This window comes from Dreissena polymorpha, unplaced genomic scaffold, assembly GCF_020536995.1.
Source record: "Dreissena polymorpha isolate Duluth1 unplaced genomic scaffold, UMN_Dpol_1.0 chrUn007, whole genome shotgun sequence".
Taxonomy (NCBI): Eukaryota; Metazoa; Mollusca; class Bivalvia; order Myida; family Dreissenidae; genus Dreissena; species Dreissena polymorpha.
The window spans coordinates 145,001-169,961 of NW_026273321.1; the positions used below are offsets into that span (position 1 = coordinate 145,001).

The 24,961-nt window shown below is 33.5% G+C and overlaps 1 protein-coding gene across 7 annotated transcripts in view; it reads right to left on the bottom strand.

Moving 5' to 3' along the window:
• Nucleotides 1-24,961, bottom strand: part of LOC127863393 (uncharacterized) — a 54,536-nt gene that overhangs the window by 20,191 nt on the left and 9,384 nt on the right. Inside the window, exons 1-2 of one of the 7 annotated variants that reach the window (XM_052402905.1) lie at nt 2,079-2,095; nt 1,093-1,324 (exon numbers count right to left, since the gene is read on the bottom strand). The exons of 3 other annotated variants lie outside the window; for them this stretch is intronic. In XM_052402905.1, coding sequence (XP_052258865.1) covers nt 1,093-1,113 — 21 coding nt within the window. In that variant the 5' untranslated portion in view covers nt 1,114-1,324; nt 2,079-2,095. Of the gene's footprint in view, nt 1-1,092; nt 1,325-2,078; nt 2,096-6,612; nt 7,083-9,803; nt 9,926-18,101; nt 18,127-24,961 lie in introns of those variants that run through there. 3 more of the 7 variants (XM_052402912.1, XM_052402909.1, XM_052402908.1) reach the window with 3 other exon arrangements.

The following is a 24,961-nucleotide window of genomic DNA, read 5'->3' on the forward strand; positions in this document are numbered from 1 at the left end:
CTGGCAATTAAACAAATACATTTCTGAAAATATGTGTTGATTGTATGCGTTTAATCGATAACAATGATTTTCTCATAAAAAATCACTCGCAAGTTTAAAAGGGTGCTAAAACAGCTCATCCGCAAATAAAAGTGACATTCTATGGTCGCATTATTGAATTGTTCAAGCACCTTTTTATTAAACTACCCGACATTTACAAGGTGCGATGAGAAATTCAAACCTTAAACGATCGAACAAGGATAAATAATGATACGTTTCGTATAGCATGCATGCTAAAGTACGTCCATTGATTGCGCCTTCAAGTATTTATCGAGCAGTCGTAAATTGTCATTTAATTCGAATGCACGGCTTTGTACGATTATGTCAAATACACCGAAACAGAATCGAGTTTCGTGCAAAACATTTTTGAACAAAACGAGAATGATCAAATGAACAGTTTTCAAGAAGAAAATCTATATTTCATCGCACTTTAAAATGACTTATTGAATGAGCTAATTGTTTCCTTTTTTCATTACCCACGGTTAGGATATTGCAAAATTGTAAAACTGTCAAACCTGTTTAGAACACAAAAAACAAATAAACCCAACGTGCAATTAACGAAATGTATTAACCGCGCTGGAAATAAAAATAGATACTTAAATAAAAAGAGAACTATTATCACTAACAATTTCCCGTGCAATGCGTGCCATGAATGCAAATATATGTTTTATATACACTGATTACTTAGGCTTTTACCCATGTTTTGTATATTCGCATGCTAGCGTGTTCACATAATATATATCTATGGGATTCTGCATGTAATAATTTATTCACATAATATATATCTATGGGATTCTGCATGTAACAATTTTTTTTTTATTTTGTATTAATGTGTATTGTATTACGGATATGCCAAATACTAGAAACGGGAAAATCTGTAATAAATACAAATGAATTCATAGTATATAAAGGTAAATGTGAGATAAAATAAGTACACATTTGGTTAGGTACAAATAAACATACAAGAAATTCATTACCAAAACATGAAAAAACTTCAGCAGCAACTTGGAAATTTTAAGTAAACACAAAAATAACAACAAGAATAAGATGTACCAGATCGTCACGAATATCCATCTAAAACGCCATTTCACCATGGATGTCACTGTATTGAACACGGTTCGCAAGACAAATTGTCGCAATGAAATAATTACAATTTTTCCGGTAATAGTAGTCAACTACCGGTACACTATAACTATTTTCTGTTGTAAAAATTCACACGCGGGAGGGAACGGGAACAGTATTTTTAACAAGCAACATACGTATAACGTCAAGAACGTTGTCCTTTCTGAATTAGTAACAAACGTTTTCGATATTGTTTGATTTTTTTAGTCTTAAAAACTGAAGAATAACGTTATTAACAATGTGTTTTTTTAATCATCACGAGCAGTTAAGTTAACCATGAGTCGCGTTCTGAGAAAACTGGACATAATGCATATGCGTTAAGTGTCGTTCCAGATTAACCTGAGCATTCCGCACAGGCTTATCATGGATGACACTTTCCGCCTCAATTGGATTTTTGCTAATAAGAGACTTCATTTAAACGAAAAATGTCATAAAAGCGGAAAGTGTCGTCCCTGATTGCGGTAGCTTGTGCGAACTGCACAGGCTAATCTGGGACGACACTTGACGCACATGCATTATGCCCAGTTTTCTCAGAACGCGACTCATATGAACATTTGACTCAACCAAGCAAAAATGCCTGAGGCAGACCTTACGGTGGACCTAGCCACATCTTTTTTTGGTAAATTTGAACAGTTGTACTGTTTTAATCTCAAATATATACGACAATCGTCGACGCATTAAATTATATGTTTTCGGTCGTTAACGTTATTTGCAAAAATGTTAAAATAGTTCCATTATTTTAGATATCGTGTGTAAAAAGCACATATGGAAAATACTTCACTAAGTAAGTATATCATTATAACTCATATCATTATTGAAATCATTATAATTTATCGTATTAATTATTGAAGTCCAAACACTTTCCAAGTGCTAATAATAATATTCCGTGCATTAATGAACGTTCACAAAAGCTATACTTCTCAAATCAACATTGTTTTCCAATAAAAGGTAGTATAGTTTCGTTTTCAAGCACCGTTGATATGATGTCAGCAAGGTACAGGATTTGTTGTACTTATCTTTAGCTCCTAATCAAATAAACTGATATAGAGATATATGAGCTAATCTTGATATCTTCTATACTGGTCGAGTGGAGCATAAGTATAGATTTTCCCATGCTGATGTATGGACACATGATAGATAACTCTTCATAATGTGAGCCTCGTTCTGGGAAAACTGGGTTTAACTCATGTGCTATAAGTGTCGTCCCAGATTAGCCTGTGAAGTTCGTAAAGGAAAACCAGGGACGAAACTTTCCGGTTTTACTGAATCGTTCGTTTAAAAAAAGTCTTTTCTAGACGAAAATCCAGTGTATGCGGAAAGTGTCCTCTTGGATTAGCCTGTGCGGTCTGCACAGGCTAGTCTGGGACGACACTTTACGCACATGCATGAGGCCCAGTTTTTCAAAAGCGAAGCTCATTTTATTTAAAAAAATGTTCACATCCTTTTTTTTGTCTATCGTTCAATAACCAACGATTTAGTTTTGATGATTATGAATTCAATAACTAGAGCAGTTGTGAACAATGTGCTATTTATCTTAAGAAAAAATCAGGTAAACAATATAACTAAGTGCATGCAATTAAGAAAATGAATGTAATTATCATCTTTAACGAGAGGATAATATAAACGGGAAAGTTATAATATGAGAACGTATACACCACTTGTAACATGAGTAACATAGTTGAATTATGTAATAACGTTATTAAATATTCCAATCCATTTCATACATCGTTGCGTAAAAATAATCTACTTGTATATAGAATATATTCATGCTGTAAGTTTGAAAACTTAAGGAAAATAAAACAGCGTTGCGTTGAGGCAGAAAATAAAGAATAGAGTGTAAGACTTGAAAGAAAATAAGTGTGAACAATTTATACTTCATCTTGAATTTCAATTAATTGTTACAAATCAAAAGTTGAACACTCCTCGTTTATCTTACACAAACTGTGTTTTGTCGTTTATCCGAGCGTAAATACACGAGTTTTCGATATGTTAAAAAAATCAATCAAGTGTGTAACTATTAACGTGCTAACTATCCTTTAAATCAACAAAAGCTTATATATTGTATTTTCAAAAGTGTTTGATAACTTAAAGCGAGCAAGCAATACCATCACAAATGTAAATGAACTCGGTCTGAAACACTTCAAAGGTTTGATTTCAATGAACCGGAATGATTTTCAAACTCATTCCAGATACCATTAGAATAAATGTTCTCAATTAGTTTCATGAAGATTGGGCAAAAACTTGCAACTTCTAGATTGTTAGATTCACTACGGCCGTATGAGGAAAACATCGTTGTCCCATGCAATGTTCTTAAACGGACTGGAACCGTGTGAAACCCAGTAGAGACTTCATTAAAAATGGTTAAAACAAATGAGCCCTGTACTGAGAAAACTGGTCTTAATGCACGTGCGTAAAGTGTCATCCCAGATTAGCCTATGCAGTCCACACAGGCTAATCAGGGACGAAACTTTCCGCCTAAACTTGAGTTTCGCTAAGGAGGGACTTCCTTCAAACTAAAAATACCATACAAGCGGAAAGTGTCGTCCCTGATTAGCCTGTGCGGACTTCACAGGCTTATCTGGGACGACACTTTACGCACATGCATTAAGCCAAAGTTTTCTCAGAACGCGGTTCAATTTTTCAGAGCAAGTCTCATGACGATTGGACTACAAATGTGACATCTAGAATGTAAACAAGATTTAGTATAGCCATAGAAGGAAAATCGCACTTCCCCGTGGCGACCATGTTTTTCAAGGAACATGAACCATTTTCGAACTCGGTCATTAGAACACATGATCTGACCAGGTTTCACAAATATAACACTATAAATATTACTTCTAACTGGTTGGTTATAGGCTTTCCTTTAATTTAACCTACTGACCTAGTGTTCGACCCCACATGACCAAGTTTCAATTTTTCTAACTTCATGAAGATTGCACACTAAACGGGGAATCGAGAGTGTAATCAATGTAAATGTTAACGACGAACGACGGACAGAATGTGATAACAAAGGAGTACTTCATTCAATTAATATGACAATTTCGTCACGTTGTCATTTGAAACAAATTAACGAAAAGTATTGCATTGAAGAGCTCGATCGTTAATCAAACTCTACAACACAACCATTGTTTACTATAATTGTGCGTCACTGATAAATTATTCATATGATTTCCCGTTAACCCATTTATGCCTAGCGTCCAGAAAAAAGGCATTGGCAAACAGCGTAGACCCATATGAGACGCCGCACGAATCGATGCGGCGTCTCATCAGGGTCTGCGCTGTTTGCTTAAAGGAATTTATGTAAGAAATATTCTAAAAATAGAAATAAATATACTTGACATCCCTAATTTTGGAAATAAATTGATCTAATTTAGAAGGATGGGAGAGTCCACTAGGCGTTAATGGGTTAACACAATGAACTTACCCACTGCTTTACTCCAAGTTAAAACCATGCGGTCCCTACGAGGGAGTAACTTCCTGGGATGTGTACGATGTCTGAACACATTGAGAGCTTTACAAAAACATCCTAGGAAGACATGCCCACAGATCAGTACGTCGCTGCCTTCAGAAATCGTTAAATGATATCACATCGCTTGAATGTATATGTTTTACCACTTAAAATGTATGGTGACATGGATCAATAAAGGATTTTGTTTTCGAGGAAATACCCAACAATAACTCCATAATGTGGGTCAGTTCATCCACCTAATATTAATCCTGTCCCTAGGCGCATACTATTAAAGTACACAATAATGTTTACGCGTTCCCAAAATAATGACTTAATGTAACAATATACTTTGCATTAACACTTGGAACAACAAAAACAACAAAGTGTCCAACGGCTTTATAATCACAAAACATTACCCTACCACTCGACAACTTAGCAAGCACATGTTATATAACGTTATTGTTATTGTGATGTAATTGATCTCTTAACGGCATGCATAACACATTGCTAAACGCTTAAAACAATATAAACAACAGCAAAGCAAGCCATACTTAATAATGAAAACAACGCTTTATGTACATGTTTATATTTCTCAAATATTATATTTTGAACATCCTAAAGCAAAATATAATTACTTTTATTCGTCGGAATGTTTCTAAATGCACAAACGCGGGTGTATTACATGATTTCAATATTACTTTATCTGAAATTTAAAAAAATAGAACTCTCGGAAGACTTTGTTATCTACGATTATCTGTTCTACAAATTTCACACCTTTATCACGTCTTTTCATGGCTTAAATTCCAACGTTCCTACAATCCCTATAATCCTTGAAATTCCTTACAATGCGTAAAATATGATTGGCTTGGTAGCAAGCATACGAGCCTCTGTCAGGGAAAACGGGGCTTAATGCATGTGCGTATAGTGTCGTCCTAGATGAGCCGATGCAGTCCGAACGAGTTAATCAGGGACGACACTTTCAGTTTCAATTCGATTTTCGCTAAGATTGGTAAGCAGAGACTTCCTTTAAACGAAAAATCCAATAAAAGCAAAACGTATTGTCTCTGATGAGCCTCGTTTTCTCAGAGCGCGATTCGTAAGGAAGAGCGCGATTCGTAAGGAAGAGCGCGATTCGTAAGGAAGAGCGCGATTCGTAAGGAAGAGCGCGATTCGTAAGGAAGAGCGCGATTCGTAAGGAAGAGCGCGATTCGTAAGGAAGAGCGCATTTCGTCAAAGTCATCTACTGCTTTTAGATAAATAACGTGTTCACGATATTAAGAAATTAAACCATACTATATAGATGAAATGACAAACATATGTATGGGACAATTTACCAAGCGTCGATAGTATATTTATTTCGAACCAAACGTTATCTAACCAAGCGAACATATGTGTACGTTATCATGAATCGTCGATTATGCAAAAAAGTGTTCATATGACGCCAGCGGTTCGCAATAGTATGAAAAGCAGGCTGATTACTTGACATAATAATTACGCTCACGACCATTATCATTTTTTCTAGAAAACCACAAAGCTAACCATGACATCTCACATGATGGTACTGTCATTGGAAAGGTTAATTGTGATATGTTTTGCGACCTTACATATTGCATCTTTTTCGGCAATTCTCATCTACAAACATGCATTTGAACGTTATGTTCAGTTTATCTACATATGAACCTTTTTAACCCATGTATGCCTAGTGGACTCTCCCATCCTTCTAAATTGGATCAATTAATGTCCAAAATAAGGGATGTCTAGTATATTTATTTCTATATTTAGAATATTTCTTACAGAAAACAGCGCAGACCCTGATGAGACGCTGCATCATGCGGCGTCTCATCTGGGTCTACGCTGTTTGCCAATGCCTTTTTCTAGACGCTAGGCATAAATGGGTTAAAATCAAAATCAGGATGTCCCTGATTAGCCTGTCCGGTTTTCCCAGAGCGAGGATAAAATAATTTAAAAAAAACATTGCACAAACTGTCATGAACATTGCTTACCCATATCTCGTCATGCTTATTTGTCCAAACACTCCCTAATCCAATGACGTTTAACGCCAATATGCAGCCACCTTTCGTTCATAATTCTTAAAATTCAATAAAAAAACGTTCTTAAACCACAATGTCTTCCAAAAGACTAATATTCGCACTTATCGAAAAATTATTTTCAAGTTGCGGCAATATTTGTAGAGGTTTTTCAGTATTTTTTTTCTAAAACACTTCTCAAATTGTGATCGTTCTACTGTTCCTTCTTTGTTATCCAACGCATGAAACCCACCGCATATTCTGTTAAAGTTATCGTTTCATCTCACATTCATGACATATAATTAACGTCTGCTATCAAAGAAAATAATAATTTATATTCACTTGACAGTCCTAATGTTCCACATGAATTCGAAACACATGTTCATCGTGAGAAAATGCAACCGACAAACGAAGCTTTTTTCGTTGCTACTGTATGCTTCAAGATTATAATTATTATCAGTCCATGCGAGATAATGAATATTATAATTAGATTAGCGCATGAGTACCTAAAATCTCACGAAATTTGCATAGCCCGTTAACACATTTTTATCATAAAATTTCCACAACTGTAGAGCAAAATTGACACAAAAATAATAATTTTTTTAATATTTAATCCATGCGTAAATGGCTTTGTTTTAAATCATACTTAACAGCCTTTTAACCAGCTCGTCTTGACGAGCACATGAACGAACTAAAAACAACACCACAGCGAAATCACGACCATGAAATATTTAAACCCCTCACTTTACACCAACTCAGCGCATTGGAATGTACGAATGTTGACATGGTCGGCTCGCTTATAAAATGTATGAAATATTAAGCCCCCGAAGAATACGTTGACATTTGTGAACTATTCACTAACTGGCCCAATCGATCAAAGAAGAGATCAAGGTTAATTTCCTGTGCTGTTATGATTTTTTTATATAAATATATTGATGGTAATTGGGGTTCTTCTTTAAATGCCATCACATTTATTTGTACATGTAATGGTTAACTCACGGACAGCATTTTAAATATTGTCAAATATTCTCTTTAAAGCAGAGTTTAGAAATAATGTAAGCATATTAATATTTGATAAGCTGTTCTCTCTTTTCTTTCGGCTCATTCATTGATAATATGCATGCACAATATGTAACAGAATTGCCCAAATGTGTCCTTTTCGAAATTATATTGGTTAACAAAATGAACATCTTTCAAAATAGAAAAAAATACTATATTATAACGGATACAGTGATGAGTGAAGCCTTGTGCCTAACAGAGACAGGCTTTACGTGTGGAGTGCAATTCTTTTGTGAGAAGAACTTTTTCAGATATGAGTTATTACTGCAAGAATATTGCTGTCCATTACAAACACCCTAGTATAATATTTACACAACAAGGATTTATAATACGTTAGAAAATTATAATGTTTTTTATCTAAAATGACGCACTTGCATAAAAATATAATTCCGATAATTTTAATCTTCAAATTCCACTAAAGATCTCTTTACTTAAAAGGCATGTGTTTTTCACGAAAAAAAGTTAATTTGTCCTTTATAGACGCCGTTATAAACTGTGTAATTTGCGAAACAACACATAAATATATGTCATCAAACAGATTATGAAATGTTTGAGGTTACAAAACAAATACAATGTTAATAACCAACATGCATAGGAGTGTTGCCTGGGCATAAACATTCCCTTACTGATCGATAGAAAAGCGTGATAAAAAACATACTGACTTTAATAAGACAAGAATCAGGAGCATGGCAGTATAATCATAGGCCTGCTTTCATCTTTGACAAACGTTTTTGAATAAATTACATTGGAATAAAGTGTCTAAAAAGCTCTCTTAAAAACCAAGAATTCATATTGAATGATGTCGTCTTTTATGTTTGTGTTGCTGTTGTGATTATTGCTGTTGATGATAATAATACTAATATTAACGACAACAATAATGCGATAAATGGTCATGCAATTAAAGATGACGATGCTGTTGGTGGGAAAGATGCTGCTGCAGCAGCTGCTGCTGGTGATAATTAAAAAAAAAGAAGATGATGATTATATTGAGTAAAATGACGGCGACAAATCCATACATATTGATAATGATGTTAATATTGATGTTGATGCTGCTACTGCTGCTGATGCTGATGACGATGATGACGACGACGACGATGACGATGATGATAATGGTGATGATGATGATGATGAGGAGGAGGAGGAGGGGGATGATGATGATGATGATGATGATGATGATGGTGATGGTGATGATGATGATGATGATGATGATTATGATGATGATGATAATGATGATGATGATGGTGATGGTGATGGTGATGATGATGATGATGATGATGATGATGATGATGATGATGATGATGATGATGATGATGATGATGATGATGATGGTTGTGGTGATGATGATGATGATGATGATGATGATGATGATGATGATGATGATGATGATGATGATGATGATGATGATGATGACGATGACGATGATGATGATGATGATGATGATGATGATGATGATGATGATGATGATGATGATGATGATGATGATGATGATGATGATGATGATGATGATGATGATGATGATGATGATGATGGTTGTGGTGATGATGATGATGATGATGACGATATCACTGTTAAAAAAATCCAAAGTTTCGATTTTTCCTAATCTCCTTTATAAGTGCTCATAAAAATAGAGTTGAGTGGAATAGAATACAAGTATTGTCTGCTTGATTTACGCCCGGAATGCTTGATCTGCCATTTAGGCACTCGTTGGCCATAAAAGGGGCAATAAAAATACATTTTCTGTGATAAATTGCGAATTGGCCGACAGGCAATTTTTGTTAGCAAGCAAGCTGTAAACTACATGACTCGGTAGTTAACAAACCTAATATGAATTGATTTTATAATAATTATAATTCGGTTATAAGTAAACTTTATACATACAAGTTTTGTATGACTATTTAATGTAATATTTTAAAGACGAATTAAAAAACGATCGTCTTATAAATTAATGGTTAATAAAACTTACTAATTCATATATTTTAATAGACATTACCATGTTTTATTATATTTAGAAATAACGAAAATAAATCGCATACATTTTTATAAATTCATGTATATATTTTTAAATATCTATACGATTTTTTCAACTAAACGGAGTAAAATGTACTCACCAGCTGTATAACATATTCTGCATTCTAATATATTCACAGCATATCAACACTTATTATACGTTTCATTTAACGAATTTTGCGTTCCAGCTGCTTGATATATCAAACATATTCCACCAAACAGCAAATAACGAAGACACAACAAAATATCGAGTTTTGTAGTAAATGTGGATAATGTACACTCAACGTTTTGAAAAGAAATGGTGTCGTGTAACCGCACAGTGTAGCATGTAACATGGTTTACGATACAGATCTACTGATGAAAAAAACTGGGTTATGGTTTCAAAACCCAGAAAAATGTATTGTGGAACATCGCTTGAGTTACCAGCGAAGTTTTAATGCTCCATAAATAGCATTTAGGAATAAGTGCACGAGAAGGCCGCATTGTGAGTCAATGTGAGTATTCAATAAATAATTCACAAACTATTCTCAAATACCCCTAAGAATGTAATTAAACTTTGAAATCTCGCGTCATAACTTTCAAACCCAACACTATTATACAATAAAATGGAAAGAATTATGCAGTTAAATTAAATTATTTATTTATCCAAACGGAGGGTAAATTAAGTTCGTGGGAATATCATATTGTAAAATCGCTATCACAAATTTTATCAGTCGCCAAAATCTCCCGTTATCCTCCATTAACTGATTACAATACGGCGATTTACACTTTATAATAATAAGTGTGAAAGCAAATACTGGGTTTTGATAATAGCCTAAATTGAATAGATAATGTATGCAGACAATTTTACAAACATGATGAATTGCATCTAGGAGAGATTAGCATAATGCCCCGGGGATATATATGTTTGATTAATGAAACGTTGAGTCCATTTGCGCCGTTTAGGCGATTGTATATTGAGTGTGATGATATTTTAGCAGCATGTGTGTGTATTTCGAGATTTATGAGGTCCTGTCCGAGCCAGAGGCTACATTATGTGCGGCCCCGAAGTGTGCCCCAACACTCCTACCTAATTAACTAACTAGACTCACAAAAGTTCGGACGAATTTTTAACTATTGCTGCAGTTTTCTACTATTTTGTTGTTACTGAACGATTTTTAAATTTTGGTGTTGTCTTGATTTGTGCGTGGGGGGGGGGGGGGGAGCCGGAGTACCCGGAGGAAACCCCACCTGTTCGGTACAGTGACCACCAACCAAACTCACATGTATCCGGGAACGGGAATTTACCCTGGGTCGCCTAAGTGAGATGCGAGTGTACCAACCACTGCGCTAGCCGGACAGCCTATTTCAGCAACTATGTATGCGACTTGTTTTATCAGCGCCGCTTACTTTGTAAATTGATTTGTGGTCAAAGATAGTTAGCGTTTTTTTTAAAAAAAGGATTTGTCAGTGTTCAGGTTTGTGATCAATAAGGTCATTCAAAGTCGTTTGAATTACGTAAACAAATATCGAATTGAGGCGAAGAAATTCGTCGAACATTTAAATGAAATAAATACATGCCTTACGAAAGTTTATCAAACGGACCCAATATATCTTAATGTGCACACGGCTTAACCATGTAGAGAACCCCGTACAAAGCAATGAGCATAAATATATCATGTGAAGTAATCGATATGCGCCGTTTAAGATAAATCATTATCGATTAGCCATCGTCGATTTATCAGGTAGTGTCCTGATAACGAACTGAGTTCAGATTTGAGTCAACGAATCGATTTAACGCTCCTCTGAGTAAACAATCAAATGCGATCCATCGAATATACTGGACACAAGATAAAGGCCACGATGATGGGAATTTATCACGCAAATGTAGCTTGATATAGTAGTACCTCAGAGTTGATCTCAATACGTTACCATACTTGTTTGTTATTTGGTACAATATCAAATGTGAAAGAAATATTTCGAAAATTCTAAAGTATTGTGATATAACTTGAAATAATAGAGTATTGTTAATAAAGAAACGCTGATTATGGAGAACTTGATGCAAAACAGAGGATCGCCATTTTTAAAATGACGTCAATGTGCCGCACTCTGGGAAAATCGGCCTTAATGCAGTCCGTACAATACAACACAGAAAGTGTCGTCCCAGATTAGCCTTGGAAAACAGGGCCTAATGTATGTGCGTAAAGTGTCGTCCTAAATTAGCCCCTTCAGTCTGCCTAGGCTAATCTGGAACGACTTTTTCCACCTAAATTTGATTATCGCTAAGAAGAGACTTCCTTCAAACGAAATTTTCTATAAAAGCGGAAACTGTCGTCCCTGAGCGAACTGCTACGGCTTATCTGGGACGACACTTCACGCACATGCATTGAGTCCAGTTGTCACCGAAGAATTCAGCTCAGATGCATTCGGTCAATATTTATAAAGAATACAGCAATTTAAAGTTTGTATTTCACACTATTAAAGGTGCCTTTTCACAGATTTTGGCATTTTTTAACTTATTCATTAAATGCTTCATATCGATAAATGTAAACATTGGATCGTAAAAGCTCCAGTAAAAAATCAAGAATAAAATTAAAAAAAGGAAAAGAACATTGCCCGGACCAGGTTTCGAACCAGTGACCCCTGGAGTCCTGCCAGAATCCTGAAGTAAAAACGCTTTAGCCTACTGAGCTATTCCGCCGAGTACACTTGATAAACGTATTTTATACTTTATATAAGCAATCTTCGTAGTTTCACAAATTTTAACGACAAAAACAGAACTCTCCAAATTATTCAATCGTTTCGCGTTGCAACGCTTTATAATTTTTAGGTTTTAAAATCGTCAAAAGATGCATATAATGGCTATATTAGACCATGGTAAATGTTCAGTATTACTGTTTCCTCACAAATATCATAACTAAAACGAAAATTTGCGAATCTGAAACAACTTTTTTCAATTTTGTCAATTTACCAAAGCGTGAAAAGATCCCTTTAATATAACACGCACAACCTGAGGAACAAACCGTTTGAGATCTAATTAAGTGAACCAGAACTAACATTAGCAAATAAATCAATCATGCTCGAATAAGCATTGATAGTTATATACAACCCCGTGTCATAGGCTAGCTTACACGGCCCGCCAATCGCCTGTCAATATGGCAAGATTAAATTCAATTTAAACCGGACCATTCGTAAAGAAATAAGACATGGTATTTGTCTAGATATATATTAGAAAGGTTCAAGCTGACATTTAAAATGATAAACTCCTAAACGACAATAATTTGACAGGTTGCTTTTTATCAGTAATGTTTATTTAATATCAGAAAGTCAAATGTCAAATTATGTGAATATATTTAGTGTGAAATAAAGGCATGACATTTACAAATGTTGGCATGAAAGGTTTAAATGTCAAATTTTCTCTTCAATCGTTCGGTTTAAAGGGGCCTTTCACAGATTTTGGAATGTTTTGAAGTTTGTCTTTAAATGCTTCAACTTTACATTGGAATTAAATTCTTCCATTAAAAAAAAGACGAAATAAAAAATAAAAATAAAAGAAATCTCAATATGACACGAACCATTTGAGTAAAAGTCTTAAACATAAACCACTCGGCCATCCGTGCTCACATAGTGACTGTTTTTTAATACTATATATATGCAAACCTCGTAATGTCACAAAATATAATGATATCAACATAACTTCAAATCATTCAATCGTTTCACGTTAGTCACAACTTCAACAAAAAATGCAAATATGAAACAATCTATTTATTTTTTGTCAATTTACCAAAATGTGAAAAGGACCCTTTAAAGAGCATTATATATCGGCTGACATTAAAGTTAATTAAATCAATTTGTAACTTGTAATTAAATAAGCAATAAACATTACATAGAGACGCAAATTATTTGAGGCATGACATGTGTCGTTAGCAAATGCAATAAAAACATGTAAAATTGCATGAGTCATATAAGTGTGCAGTAAAATATTTGTTTAATGTTATGTTTTATTTCACGCATATGAATTACTCGTATAACTACAAGTACAACATAAACAACAACACCATAAGTTCCATGAATATCGGTTTTACTATCATACGTGAAATGTCGGTAGTAATTTTAGACGGTTCTTTTGTGCCACGACTAGTTCATAGGTAATAATACGTGTTCACTAATTACTAATATTTATGATTTATTAGTAGTAGTGGGATTTGATTATAAGACCACTTTTGTGCTCCTTAAATTAGATCTCTAAAGAACGCTCCCACAGTAGTGATCGAATCCGTGACCGGTCGAAAGGCGGACACCATATCCACTGCGACAGGGTAAACTTATCAATTATTTCATTTATACTTACATTATATTATTTACTGCTATGAAATTATTCGTTTAAACAGCGTTGTGTTGTTTTACATTTATCATTTATAGAACGTAGAGTCAGCGGGTTTTATCGTTTTAAATACCGTCACTTAAAGGGATCTTTTCACGCTTTGGTAAATTGACAAAATTGAAAAAAGTTGTTTCAGATTCGTAAGTTTTCGTTTTAGTTATGATATTTGTGAGGAAACAGTAATACTGAACATTAACCATGCTCTAATATAGCCATTATATGCATCTTTTGACGATTTTAAAACCTAAAAATTATAAAGCGTTGCAACGCGAAACGATTGAATAATTTGGAGAGTTCTGTTTTTGTCGTTAAATTTTGTGAAACTACGAAGATTGCTTATATAAGGTATAAAATACGTCAAAATGTGTACTCGGCGGAATAGCTCAGTAGGCTAAAGCGTTTTTACTTCAGGACTCTGGCAGGACCCCAGGGGTCACTGGTTCGAAACCTGCTCCGGGCAATGTTCTTTTCCTTTTTTTAATTTTTTTCTTGATTTTTTACTGGAGCTTTTATGATCCAATGTTTACATTTATCAATATAAAGCATTTAATGAATAAGTTAAAAAAATGCCAAAATCTGTGAAAAGGCCCCTTTAAAATACGCCATATATGTTTGTGGTTTGATTGGACAAACATCATAAAACCGGAACAGACTGCGAGTTACTCACAGGCTGTTCTGGTTTTATGCTATTTGCACATAGCCATTTTAACTGTGCTTTTTATTGGGAAAGGGTTAAAGATTAATAACAATTAGATTTATAGCGTTTATATATAACTTCAGACAAACAACAAATTCTTGTCACCGTTTTAAAAACGAAACAAAACAAAAGTTCAGTTTTTATACTCACTTGCAGGCTTGACCTCGTAAATAACACTTCCTAATTAGAGAAACAATACTGATTTAAACTATGTACTAATGTTTTAACACAAATGTTTCAACCAATTGCTAATGACTAAGTCTTACAGAGATTTTCACTATTTTAAATATCCAACGTGTATTTTGCAATGTCAGTTTTTAACGACAACTTTGTTATAAATATGAATTTACCATGATGGTAAACTTACAAATAATGTAATAGTTGTGACCAATTTTGATTGTTCGACTGAAGAATACGACATTTTTCTTAATGGGGGACATACTTTTTCAAGACGTAATCGGATATGCGTAAAGGTTGAGAAGTCAAATAGAAAACAAACCTATCACAGTTCACAGCGAACTAACCACGCAATAACTGCTTTCAAATTCTATACAAAGTCACGTAAGATAAGCGCCAATTTGCTAATAGAGTATACACATGATACCCTTATGATAACGGCTGATTTGCCATATTACGCCGATCTGTGACTGATATCACAACGTAATATGTAAAAAATGTAATTTATCAGAATCACTGTGAATGATTGATTTGCTTGCACTCTTTCGTATGTATAATGTTTCCCTGTATGTCAATGCTTAAATAAGGAAAAATTCGGTAAAACCTGTTTTGAATTCAATTTCTTCGTTTACTATAACAATTTGCTATACTTGTTTGTAAGAGATATCGCTAATATTTAAAAAGTTATTATTTGAGTTGTATATGTAAGTATCAGTGTAAAAATATAATTTGATTTATTTTGATGATGATAGACTACGATAACGATGATGGAGATAATGATGGAGACTATCACGATGACGATGATATTGATGCTGATGGCGATGATGAAGATGCTTTTTTATCATCTTTATTATTATTATTATTATTATTATTATTATTATTATTTTATTATTATTATTATTATTATTATTATTATTATTATTATTATTATTATTATTATTATTATCAAAAAGATATCTCAAATTATCTCACTTTTGATATGAAGAAATTATTTCATAATTCATATATTCTAACCAATTTCGATTATTGTTGTACGATCTGGGGCAACGCTAATAAAACCAATTTAACAAAAGTGAATGTTTTACCAAAACGCGCAGCGAAAGTCATTCTACAAAAGCCAAATAGAACACCATCCAAAGATTTGTTTTTACAGCTTAATTGGCTCTTGTTTAATAATAGATGTAAATACCACACGGTAATCTTAATATATAAATGTGTCAACAATCAGACTCCAGAATATTTAAATAATATTATAACTTTTTCTCAAATTCAAAACTATAACTTAAGATCTGCCACCCATAACGATATTGTTAATACCAAAGCAAATACAGGTTATAAGAAACGAGCTTTTTCATACCATAGCATGAATATCTGGAACAGTATACCAATTGAAATAAGAATGGCATGCTCTATCTCTGCTTTTAAAAGGCAATATAATCACATTTATTTTCTAATCAATGATATGTCATGTGTTTTTCACGAAAAAAAGTTAATTTGTCCTTTATAGACGCCGTTATAAACTGTGTAATTTGCGAAACAACACATAAATATATGTCATCAAACAGATTATGAAATGTTTGAGGTTACAAAACAAATACAATGTTAATAACCAACATGCATAGGAGTGTTGCCTGGGCATAAACATTCCCTTACTGATCGATAGAAAAGCGTGATAAAAAACATACTGACTTTAATAAGACAAGAATCAGGAGCATGGCAGTATAATCATAGGCCTGCTTTCATCTTTGACAAACGTTTTTGAATAAATTACATTGGAATAAAGTGTCTAAAAAGCTCTCTTAAAAACCAAGAATTCATATTGAATGATGTCGTCTTTTATGTTTGTGTTGCTGTTGTGATTATTGCTGTTGATGATAATAATACTAATATTAACGACAACAATAATGCGATAAATGGTCATGCAATTAAAGATGACGATGCTGTTGGTGGGAAAGATGCTGCTGCAGCAGCTGCTGCTGGTGATAATTAAAAAAAAGAAGATGATGATTATATTGAGTAAAATGACGGCGACAAATCCATACATATTGATAATGATGTTAATATTGATGTTGATGCTGCTACTGCTGCTGATGCTGATGACGATGATGACGACGACGACGATGACGATGATGATAATGGTGATGATGATGATGATGAGGAGGAGGAGGAGGGGGATGATGATGATGATGATGATGATGATGATGATGGTGATGGTGATGATGATGATGATGATGATGATTATGATGATGATGATAATGATGATGATGATGGTGATGGTGATGGTGATGATGATGATGATGATGATGATGATGATGATGATGATGATGATGATGATGATGATGATGATGATGATGATGATGATGATGATGATGGTTGTGGTGATGATGATGATGATGATGATGATGATGATGATGATGATGATGATGATGATGATGATGATGATGATGATGATGATGATGACGATGACGATGATGATGATGATGATGATGATGATGATGATGATGATGATGATGATGATGATGATGATGATGATGATGATGATGATGATGATGATGATGATGATGATGATGATGATGATGATGGTTGTGGTGATGATGATGATGATGATGACGATATCACTGTTAAAAAAAATCCAAAGTTTCGATTTTTCCTAATCTCCTTTATAAGTGCTCATAAAAATAGAGTTGAGTGGAATAGAATACAAGTATTGTCTGCTTGATTTACGCCCGGAATGCTTGATCTGCCATTTAGGCACTCGTTGGCCATAAAAGGGGCAATAAAAATACATTTTCTGTGATAAATTGCGAATTGGCCGACAGGCAATTTTTGTTAGCAAGCAAGCTGTAAACTACATGACTCGGTAGTTAACAAACCTAATATGAATTGATTTTATAATAATTATAATTCGGTTATAAGTAAACTTTATACATACAAGTTTTGTATGACTATTTAATGTAATATTTTAAAGACGAATTAAAAAACGATCGTCTTATAAATTAATGGTTAATAAAACTTACTAATTCATATATTTTAATAGACATTACCATGTTTTATTATATTTAGAAATAACGAAAATAAATCGCATACATTTTTATAAATTCATGTATATATTTTTAAATATCTATACGATTTTTTCAACTAAACGGAGTAAAATGTACTCACCAGCTGTATAACATATTCTGCATTCTAATATATTCACAGCATATCAACACTTATTATACGTTTCATTTAACGAATTTTGCGTTCCAGCTGCTTGATATATCAAACATATTCCACCAAACAGCAAATAACGAAGACACAACAAAATATCGAGTTTTGTAGTAAATGTGGATAATGTACACTCAACGTTTTGAAAAGAAATGGTGTCGTGTAACCGCACAGTGTAGCATGTAACATGGTTTACGATACAGATCTACTGATGAAAAAAACTGGGTTATGGTTTCAAAACCCAGAAAAATGTATTGTGGAACATCGCTTGAGTTACCAGCGAAGTTTTAATGCTCCATAAATAGCATTTAGGAATAAGTGCACGAGAAGGCCGCATTGTGAGTCAATGTGAGTATTCAATAAATAATTCACAAACTATTCTCAAATACCCCTAAGAATGTAATTAAACTTTGAAATCTCGCGTCATAACTTTCAAACCCAACACTATTATACAATAAAATGGAAAGAATTATGCAGTTAAATTAAATTATTTATTTATCCAAACGGAGGGTAAATTAAGTTCGTGGGAATATCATATTGTAAAATCGCTATCACAAATTTTATCAGTCGCCAAAATCTCCCGTTATCCTCCATTAACTGATTACAATACGGCGATTTACACTTTATAATAATAAGTGTGAAAGCAAATACTGGGTTTTGATAATAGCCTAAATTGAATAGATAATGTATGCAGACAATTTTACAAACATGATGAATTGCATCTAGGAGAGATTAGCATAATGCCCCGGGGATATATATGTTTGATTAATGAAACGTTGAGTCCATTTGCGCCGTTTAGGCGATTGTATATTGAGTGTGATGATATTTTAGCAGCATGTGTGTGTATTTCGAGATTTATGAGGTCCTGTCCGAGCCAGAGGCTACATTATGTGCGGCCCCGAAGTGTGCCCCAACACTCCTACCTAATTAACTAACTAGACTCACAAAAGTTCGGACGAATTTTTAACTATTGCTGCAGTTTTCTACTATTTTGTTGTTACTGAACGATTTTTAAATTTTGGTGTTGTCTTGATTTGTGCGTGGGGGGGGGGGGGAGCCGGAGTACCCGGAGGAAACCCCACCTGTTCGGTACAGTGACCACCAACCAAACTCACATGTATCCGGGAACGGGAATTTACCCTGGGTCGCCTAAGTGAGATGCGAGTGTACCAACCACTGCGCTAGCCGGACAGCCTATTTCAGCAACTATGTATGCGACTTGTTTTATCAGCGCCGCTTACTTTGTAAATTGATTTGTGGTCAAAGATAGTTAGCGTTTTTTTTAAAAAAAGGATTTGTCAGTGTTCAGGTTTGTGATCAATAAGGTCATTCAAAGTCGTTTGAATTACGTAAACAAATATCGAATTGAGGCGAAGAAATTCGTCGAACATTTAAATGAAATAAATACATGCCTTACGAAAGTTTATCAAACGGACCCAATATATCTTAATGTGCACACGGCTTAACCATGTAGAGAACCCCGTACAAAGCAATGAGCATAAATATATCATGTGAAGTAATCGATATGCGCCGTTTAAGATAAATCATTATCGATTAGCCATCGTCGATTTATCAGGTAGTGTCCTGATAACGAACTGAGTTCAGATTTGAGTCAACGAATCGATTTAACGCTCCTCTGAGTAAACAATCAAATGCGATCCATCGAATATACTGGACACAAGATAAAGGCCACGATGATGGGAATTTATCACGCAAATGTAGCTTGATATAGTAGTACCTCAGAGTTGATCTCAATACGTTACCATACTTGTTTGTTATTTGGTACAATATCAAATGTGAAAGAAATATTTCGAAAATTCTAAAGTATTGTGATATAACTTGAAATAATAGAGTATTGTTAATAAAGAAACGCTGATTATGGAGAACTTGATGCAAAACAGAGGATCGCCATTTTTAAAATGACGTCAATGTGCCGCACTCTGGGAAAATCGGCCTTAATGCAGTCCGTACAATACAACACAGAAAGTGTCGTCCCAGATTAGCCTTGGAAAACAGGGCCTAATGTATGTGCGTAAAGTGTCGTCCTAAATTAGCCCCTTCAGTCTGCCTAGGCTAATCTGGAACGACTTTTTCCACCTAAATTTGATTATCGCTAAGAAGAGACTTCCTTCAAACGAAATTTTCTATAAAAGCGGAAACTGTCGTCCCTGAGCGAACTGCTACGGCTTATCTGGGACGACACTTCACGCACATGCATTGAGTCCAGTTGTCACCGAAGAATTCAGCTCAGATGCATTCGGTCAATATTTATAAAGAATACAGCAATTTAAAGTTTGTATTTCACACTATTAAAGGTGCCTTTTCACAGATTTTGGCATTTTTTAACTTATTCATTAAATGCTTCATATCGATAAATGTAAACATTGGATCGTAAAAGCTCCAGTAAAAAATCAAGAATAAAATTAAAAAAAGGAAAAGAACATTGCCCGGACCAGGTTTCGAACCAGTGACCCCTGGAGTCCTGCCAGAATCCTGAAGTAAAAACGCTTTAGCCTACTGAGCTATTCCGCCGAGTACACTTGATAAACGTATTTTATACTTTATATAAGCAATCTTCGTAGTTTCACAAATTTTAACGACAAAAACAGAACTCTCCAAATTATTCAATCGTTTCGCGTTGCAACGCTTTATAATTTTTAGGTTTTAAAATCGTCAAAAGATGCATATAATGGCTATATTAGACCATGGTAAATGTTCAGTATTACTGTTTCCTCACAAATATCATAACTAAAACGAAAATTTGCGAATCTGAAACAACTTTTTTCAATTTTGTCAATTTACCAAAGCGTGAAAAGATCCCTTTAATATAACACGCACAACCTGAGGAACAAACCGTTTGAGATCTAATTAAGTGAACCAGAACTAACATTAGCAAATAAATCAATCATGCTCGAATAAGCATTGATAGTTATATACAACCCCGTGTCATAGGCTAGCTTACACGGCCCGCCAATCGCCTGTCAATATGGCAAGATTAAATTCAATTTAAACCGGACCATTCGTAAAGAAATAAGACATGGTATTTGTCTAGATATATATTAGAAAGGTTCAAGCTGACATTTAAAATGATAAACTCCTAAACGACAATAATTTGACAGGTTGCTTTTTATCAGTAATGTTTATTTAATATCAGAAAGTCAAATGTCAAATTATGTGAATATATTTAGTGTGAAATAAAGGCATGACATTTACAAATGTTGGCATGAAAGGTTTAAATGTCAAATTTTCTCTTCAATCGTTCGGTTTAAAGGGGCCTTTCACAGATTTTGGAATGTTTTGAAGTTTGTCTTTAAATGCTTCAACTTTACATTGGAATTAAATTCTTCCATTAAAAAAAAGACGAAATAAAAAATAAAAATAAAAGAAATCTCAATATGACACGAACCATTTGAGTAAAAGTCTTAAACATAAACCACTCGGCCATCCGTGCTCACATAGTGACTGTTTTTTAATACTATATATATGCAAACCTCGTAATGTCACAAAATATAATGATATCAACATAACTTCAAATCATTCAATCGTTTCACGTTAGTCACAACTTCAACAAAAAATGCAAATATGAAACAATCTATTTATTTTTTGTCAATTTACCAAAATGTGAAAAGGACCCTTTAAAGAGCATTATATATCGGCTGACATTAAAGTTAATTAAATCAATTTGTAACTTGTAATTAAATAAGCAATAAACATTACATAGAGACGCAAATTATTTGAGGCATGACATGTGTCGTTAGCAAATGCAATAAAAACATGTAAAATTGCATGAGTCATATAAGTGTGCAGTAAAATATTTGTTTAATGTTATGTTTTATTTCACGCATATGAATTACTCGTATAACTACAAGTACAACATAAACAACAACACCATAAGTTCCATGAATATCGGTTTTACTATCATACGTGAAATGTCGGTAGTAATTTTAGACGGTTCTTTTGTGCCACGACTAGTTCATAGGTAATAATACGTGTTCACTAATTACTAATATTTATGATTTATTAGTAGTAGTGGGATTTGATTATAAGACCACTTTTGTGCTCCTTAAATTAGATCTCTAAAGAACGCTCCCACAGTAGTGATCGAATCCGTGACCGGTCGAAAGGCGGACACCATATCCACTGCGACAGGGTAAACTTATCAATTATTTCATTTATACTTACATTATATTATTTACTGCTATGAAATTATTCGTTTAAACAGCGTTGTGTTGTTTTACATTTATCATTTATAGAACGTAGAGTCAGCGGGTTTTATCGTTTTAAATACCGTCACTTAAAGGGATCTTTTCACGCTTTGGTAAATTGACAAAATTGAAAAAAGTTGTTTCAGATTCGTAAGTTTTCGTTTTAGTTATGATATTTGTGAGGAAACAGTAATACTGAACATTAACCATGCTCTAATATAGCCATTATATGCATCTTTTGACGATTTTAAAACCTAAAAATTATAAAGCGTTGCAACGCGAAACGATTGAATAATTTGGAGAGTTCTGTTTTTGTCGTTAAATTTTGTGAAACTACGAAGATTGCTTATATAAGGTATAAAATACGTCAAAATGTGTACTCGGCGGAATAGCTCAGTAGGCTAAAGCGTTTTTACTTCAGGACTCTGGCAGGACCCCAGGGGTCACTGGTTCGAAACCTGCTCCGGGCAATGTTCTTTTCCTTTTTTTAATTTTTTTCTTGATTTTTTACTGGAGCTTTTATGATCCAATGTTTACATTTATCAATATAAAGCATTTAATGAATAAGTTAAAAAAATGCCAAAATCTGTGAAAAGGCCCCTTTAAAATACGCCATATATGTTTGTGGTTTGATTGGACAAACATCATAAAACCGGAACAGACTGCGAGTTACTCACAGGCTGTTCTGGTTTTATGCTATTTGCACATAGCCATTTTAACTGTGCTTTTTATTGGGAAAGGGTTAAAGATTAATAACAATTAGATTTATAGCGTTTATATATAACTTCAGACAAACAACAAATTCTTGTCACCGTTTTAAAAACGAAACAAAACAAAAGTTCAGTTTTTATACTCACTTGCAGGCTTGACCTCGTAAATAACACTTCCTAATTAGAGAAACAATACTGATTTAAACTATGTACTAATGTTTTAACACAAATGTTTCAACCAATTGCTAATGACTAAGTCTTACAGAGATTTTCACTATTTTAAATATCCAACGTGTATTTTGCAATGTCAGTTTTTAACGACAACTTTGTTATAAATATGAATTTACCATGATGGTAAACTTACAAATAATGTAATAGTTGTGACCAATTTTGATTGTTCGACTGAAGAATACGACATTTTTCTTAATGGGGGACATACTTTTTCAAGACGTAATCGGATATGCGTAAAGGTTGAGAAGTCAAATAGAAAACAAACCTATCACAGTTCACAGCGAACTAACCACGCAATAACTGCTTTCAAATTCTATACAAAGTCACGTAAGATAAGCGCCAATTTGCTAATAGAGTATACACATGATACCCTTATGATAACGGCTGATTTGCCATATTACGCCGATCTGTGACTGATATCACAACGTAATATGTAAAAAATGTAATTTATCAGAATCACTGTGAATGATTGATTTGCTTGCACTCTTTCGTATGTATAATGTTTCCCTGTATGTCAATGCTTAAATAAGGAAAAATTCGGTAAAACCTGTTTTGAATTCAATTTCTTCGTTTACTATAACAATTTGCTATACTTGTTTGTAAGAGATATCGCTAATATTTAAAAAGTTATTATTTGAGTTGTATATGTAAGTATCAGTGTAAAAATATAATTTGATTTATTTTGATGATGATAGACTACGATAACGATGATGGAGATAATGATGGAGACTATCACGATGACGATGATATTGATGCTGATGGCGATGATGAAGATGCTTTTTTATCATCTTTATTATTATTATTATTATTATTATTATTATTATTATTTTATTATTATTATTATTATTATTATTATTATTATTATTATTATTATTATTATTATTATTATTATTATCAAAAAGATATCTCAAATTATCTCACTTTTGATATGAAGAAATTATTTCATAATTCATATATTCTAACCAATTTCGATTATTGTTGTACGATCTGGGGCAACGCTAATAAAACCAATTTAACAAAAGTGAATGTTTTACCAAAACGCGCAGCGAAAGTCATTCTACAAAAGCCAAATAGAACACCATCCAAAGATTTGTTTTTACAGCTTAATTGGCTCTTGTTTAATAATAGATGTAAATACCACACGGTAATCTTAATATATAAATGTGTCAACAATCAGACTCCAGAATATTTAAATAATATTATAACTTTTTCTCAAATTCAAAACTATAACTTAAGATCTGCCACCCATAACGATATTGTTAATACCAAAGCAAATACAGGTTATAAGAAACGAGCTTTTTCATACCATAGCATGAATATCTGGAACAGTATACCAATTGAAATAAGAATGGCATGCTCTATCTCTGCTTTTAAAAGGCAATATAATCACATTTATTTTCTAATCAATGATATGTCATGTCATTTTCTAATCAATGTTATTTCACGTGTGTCTGTCTAAAAGACAAAATGTGTGTTATGTATAGGTGTAAGAAGATATTGTTTGAATGTTTTACTTGTTATAGACCTATTTGTGTATGTTATTTTAAGAAGGTCACATTGTAAAAAAGTTTTTATTCATCTGCATAATATGTATAATGTGTCAATGTCTTAATGTGTAACCTTCTGTAAATAAAGCTTTTATTATTATTATTATTATTATTATTATTAT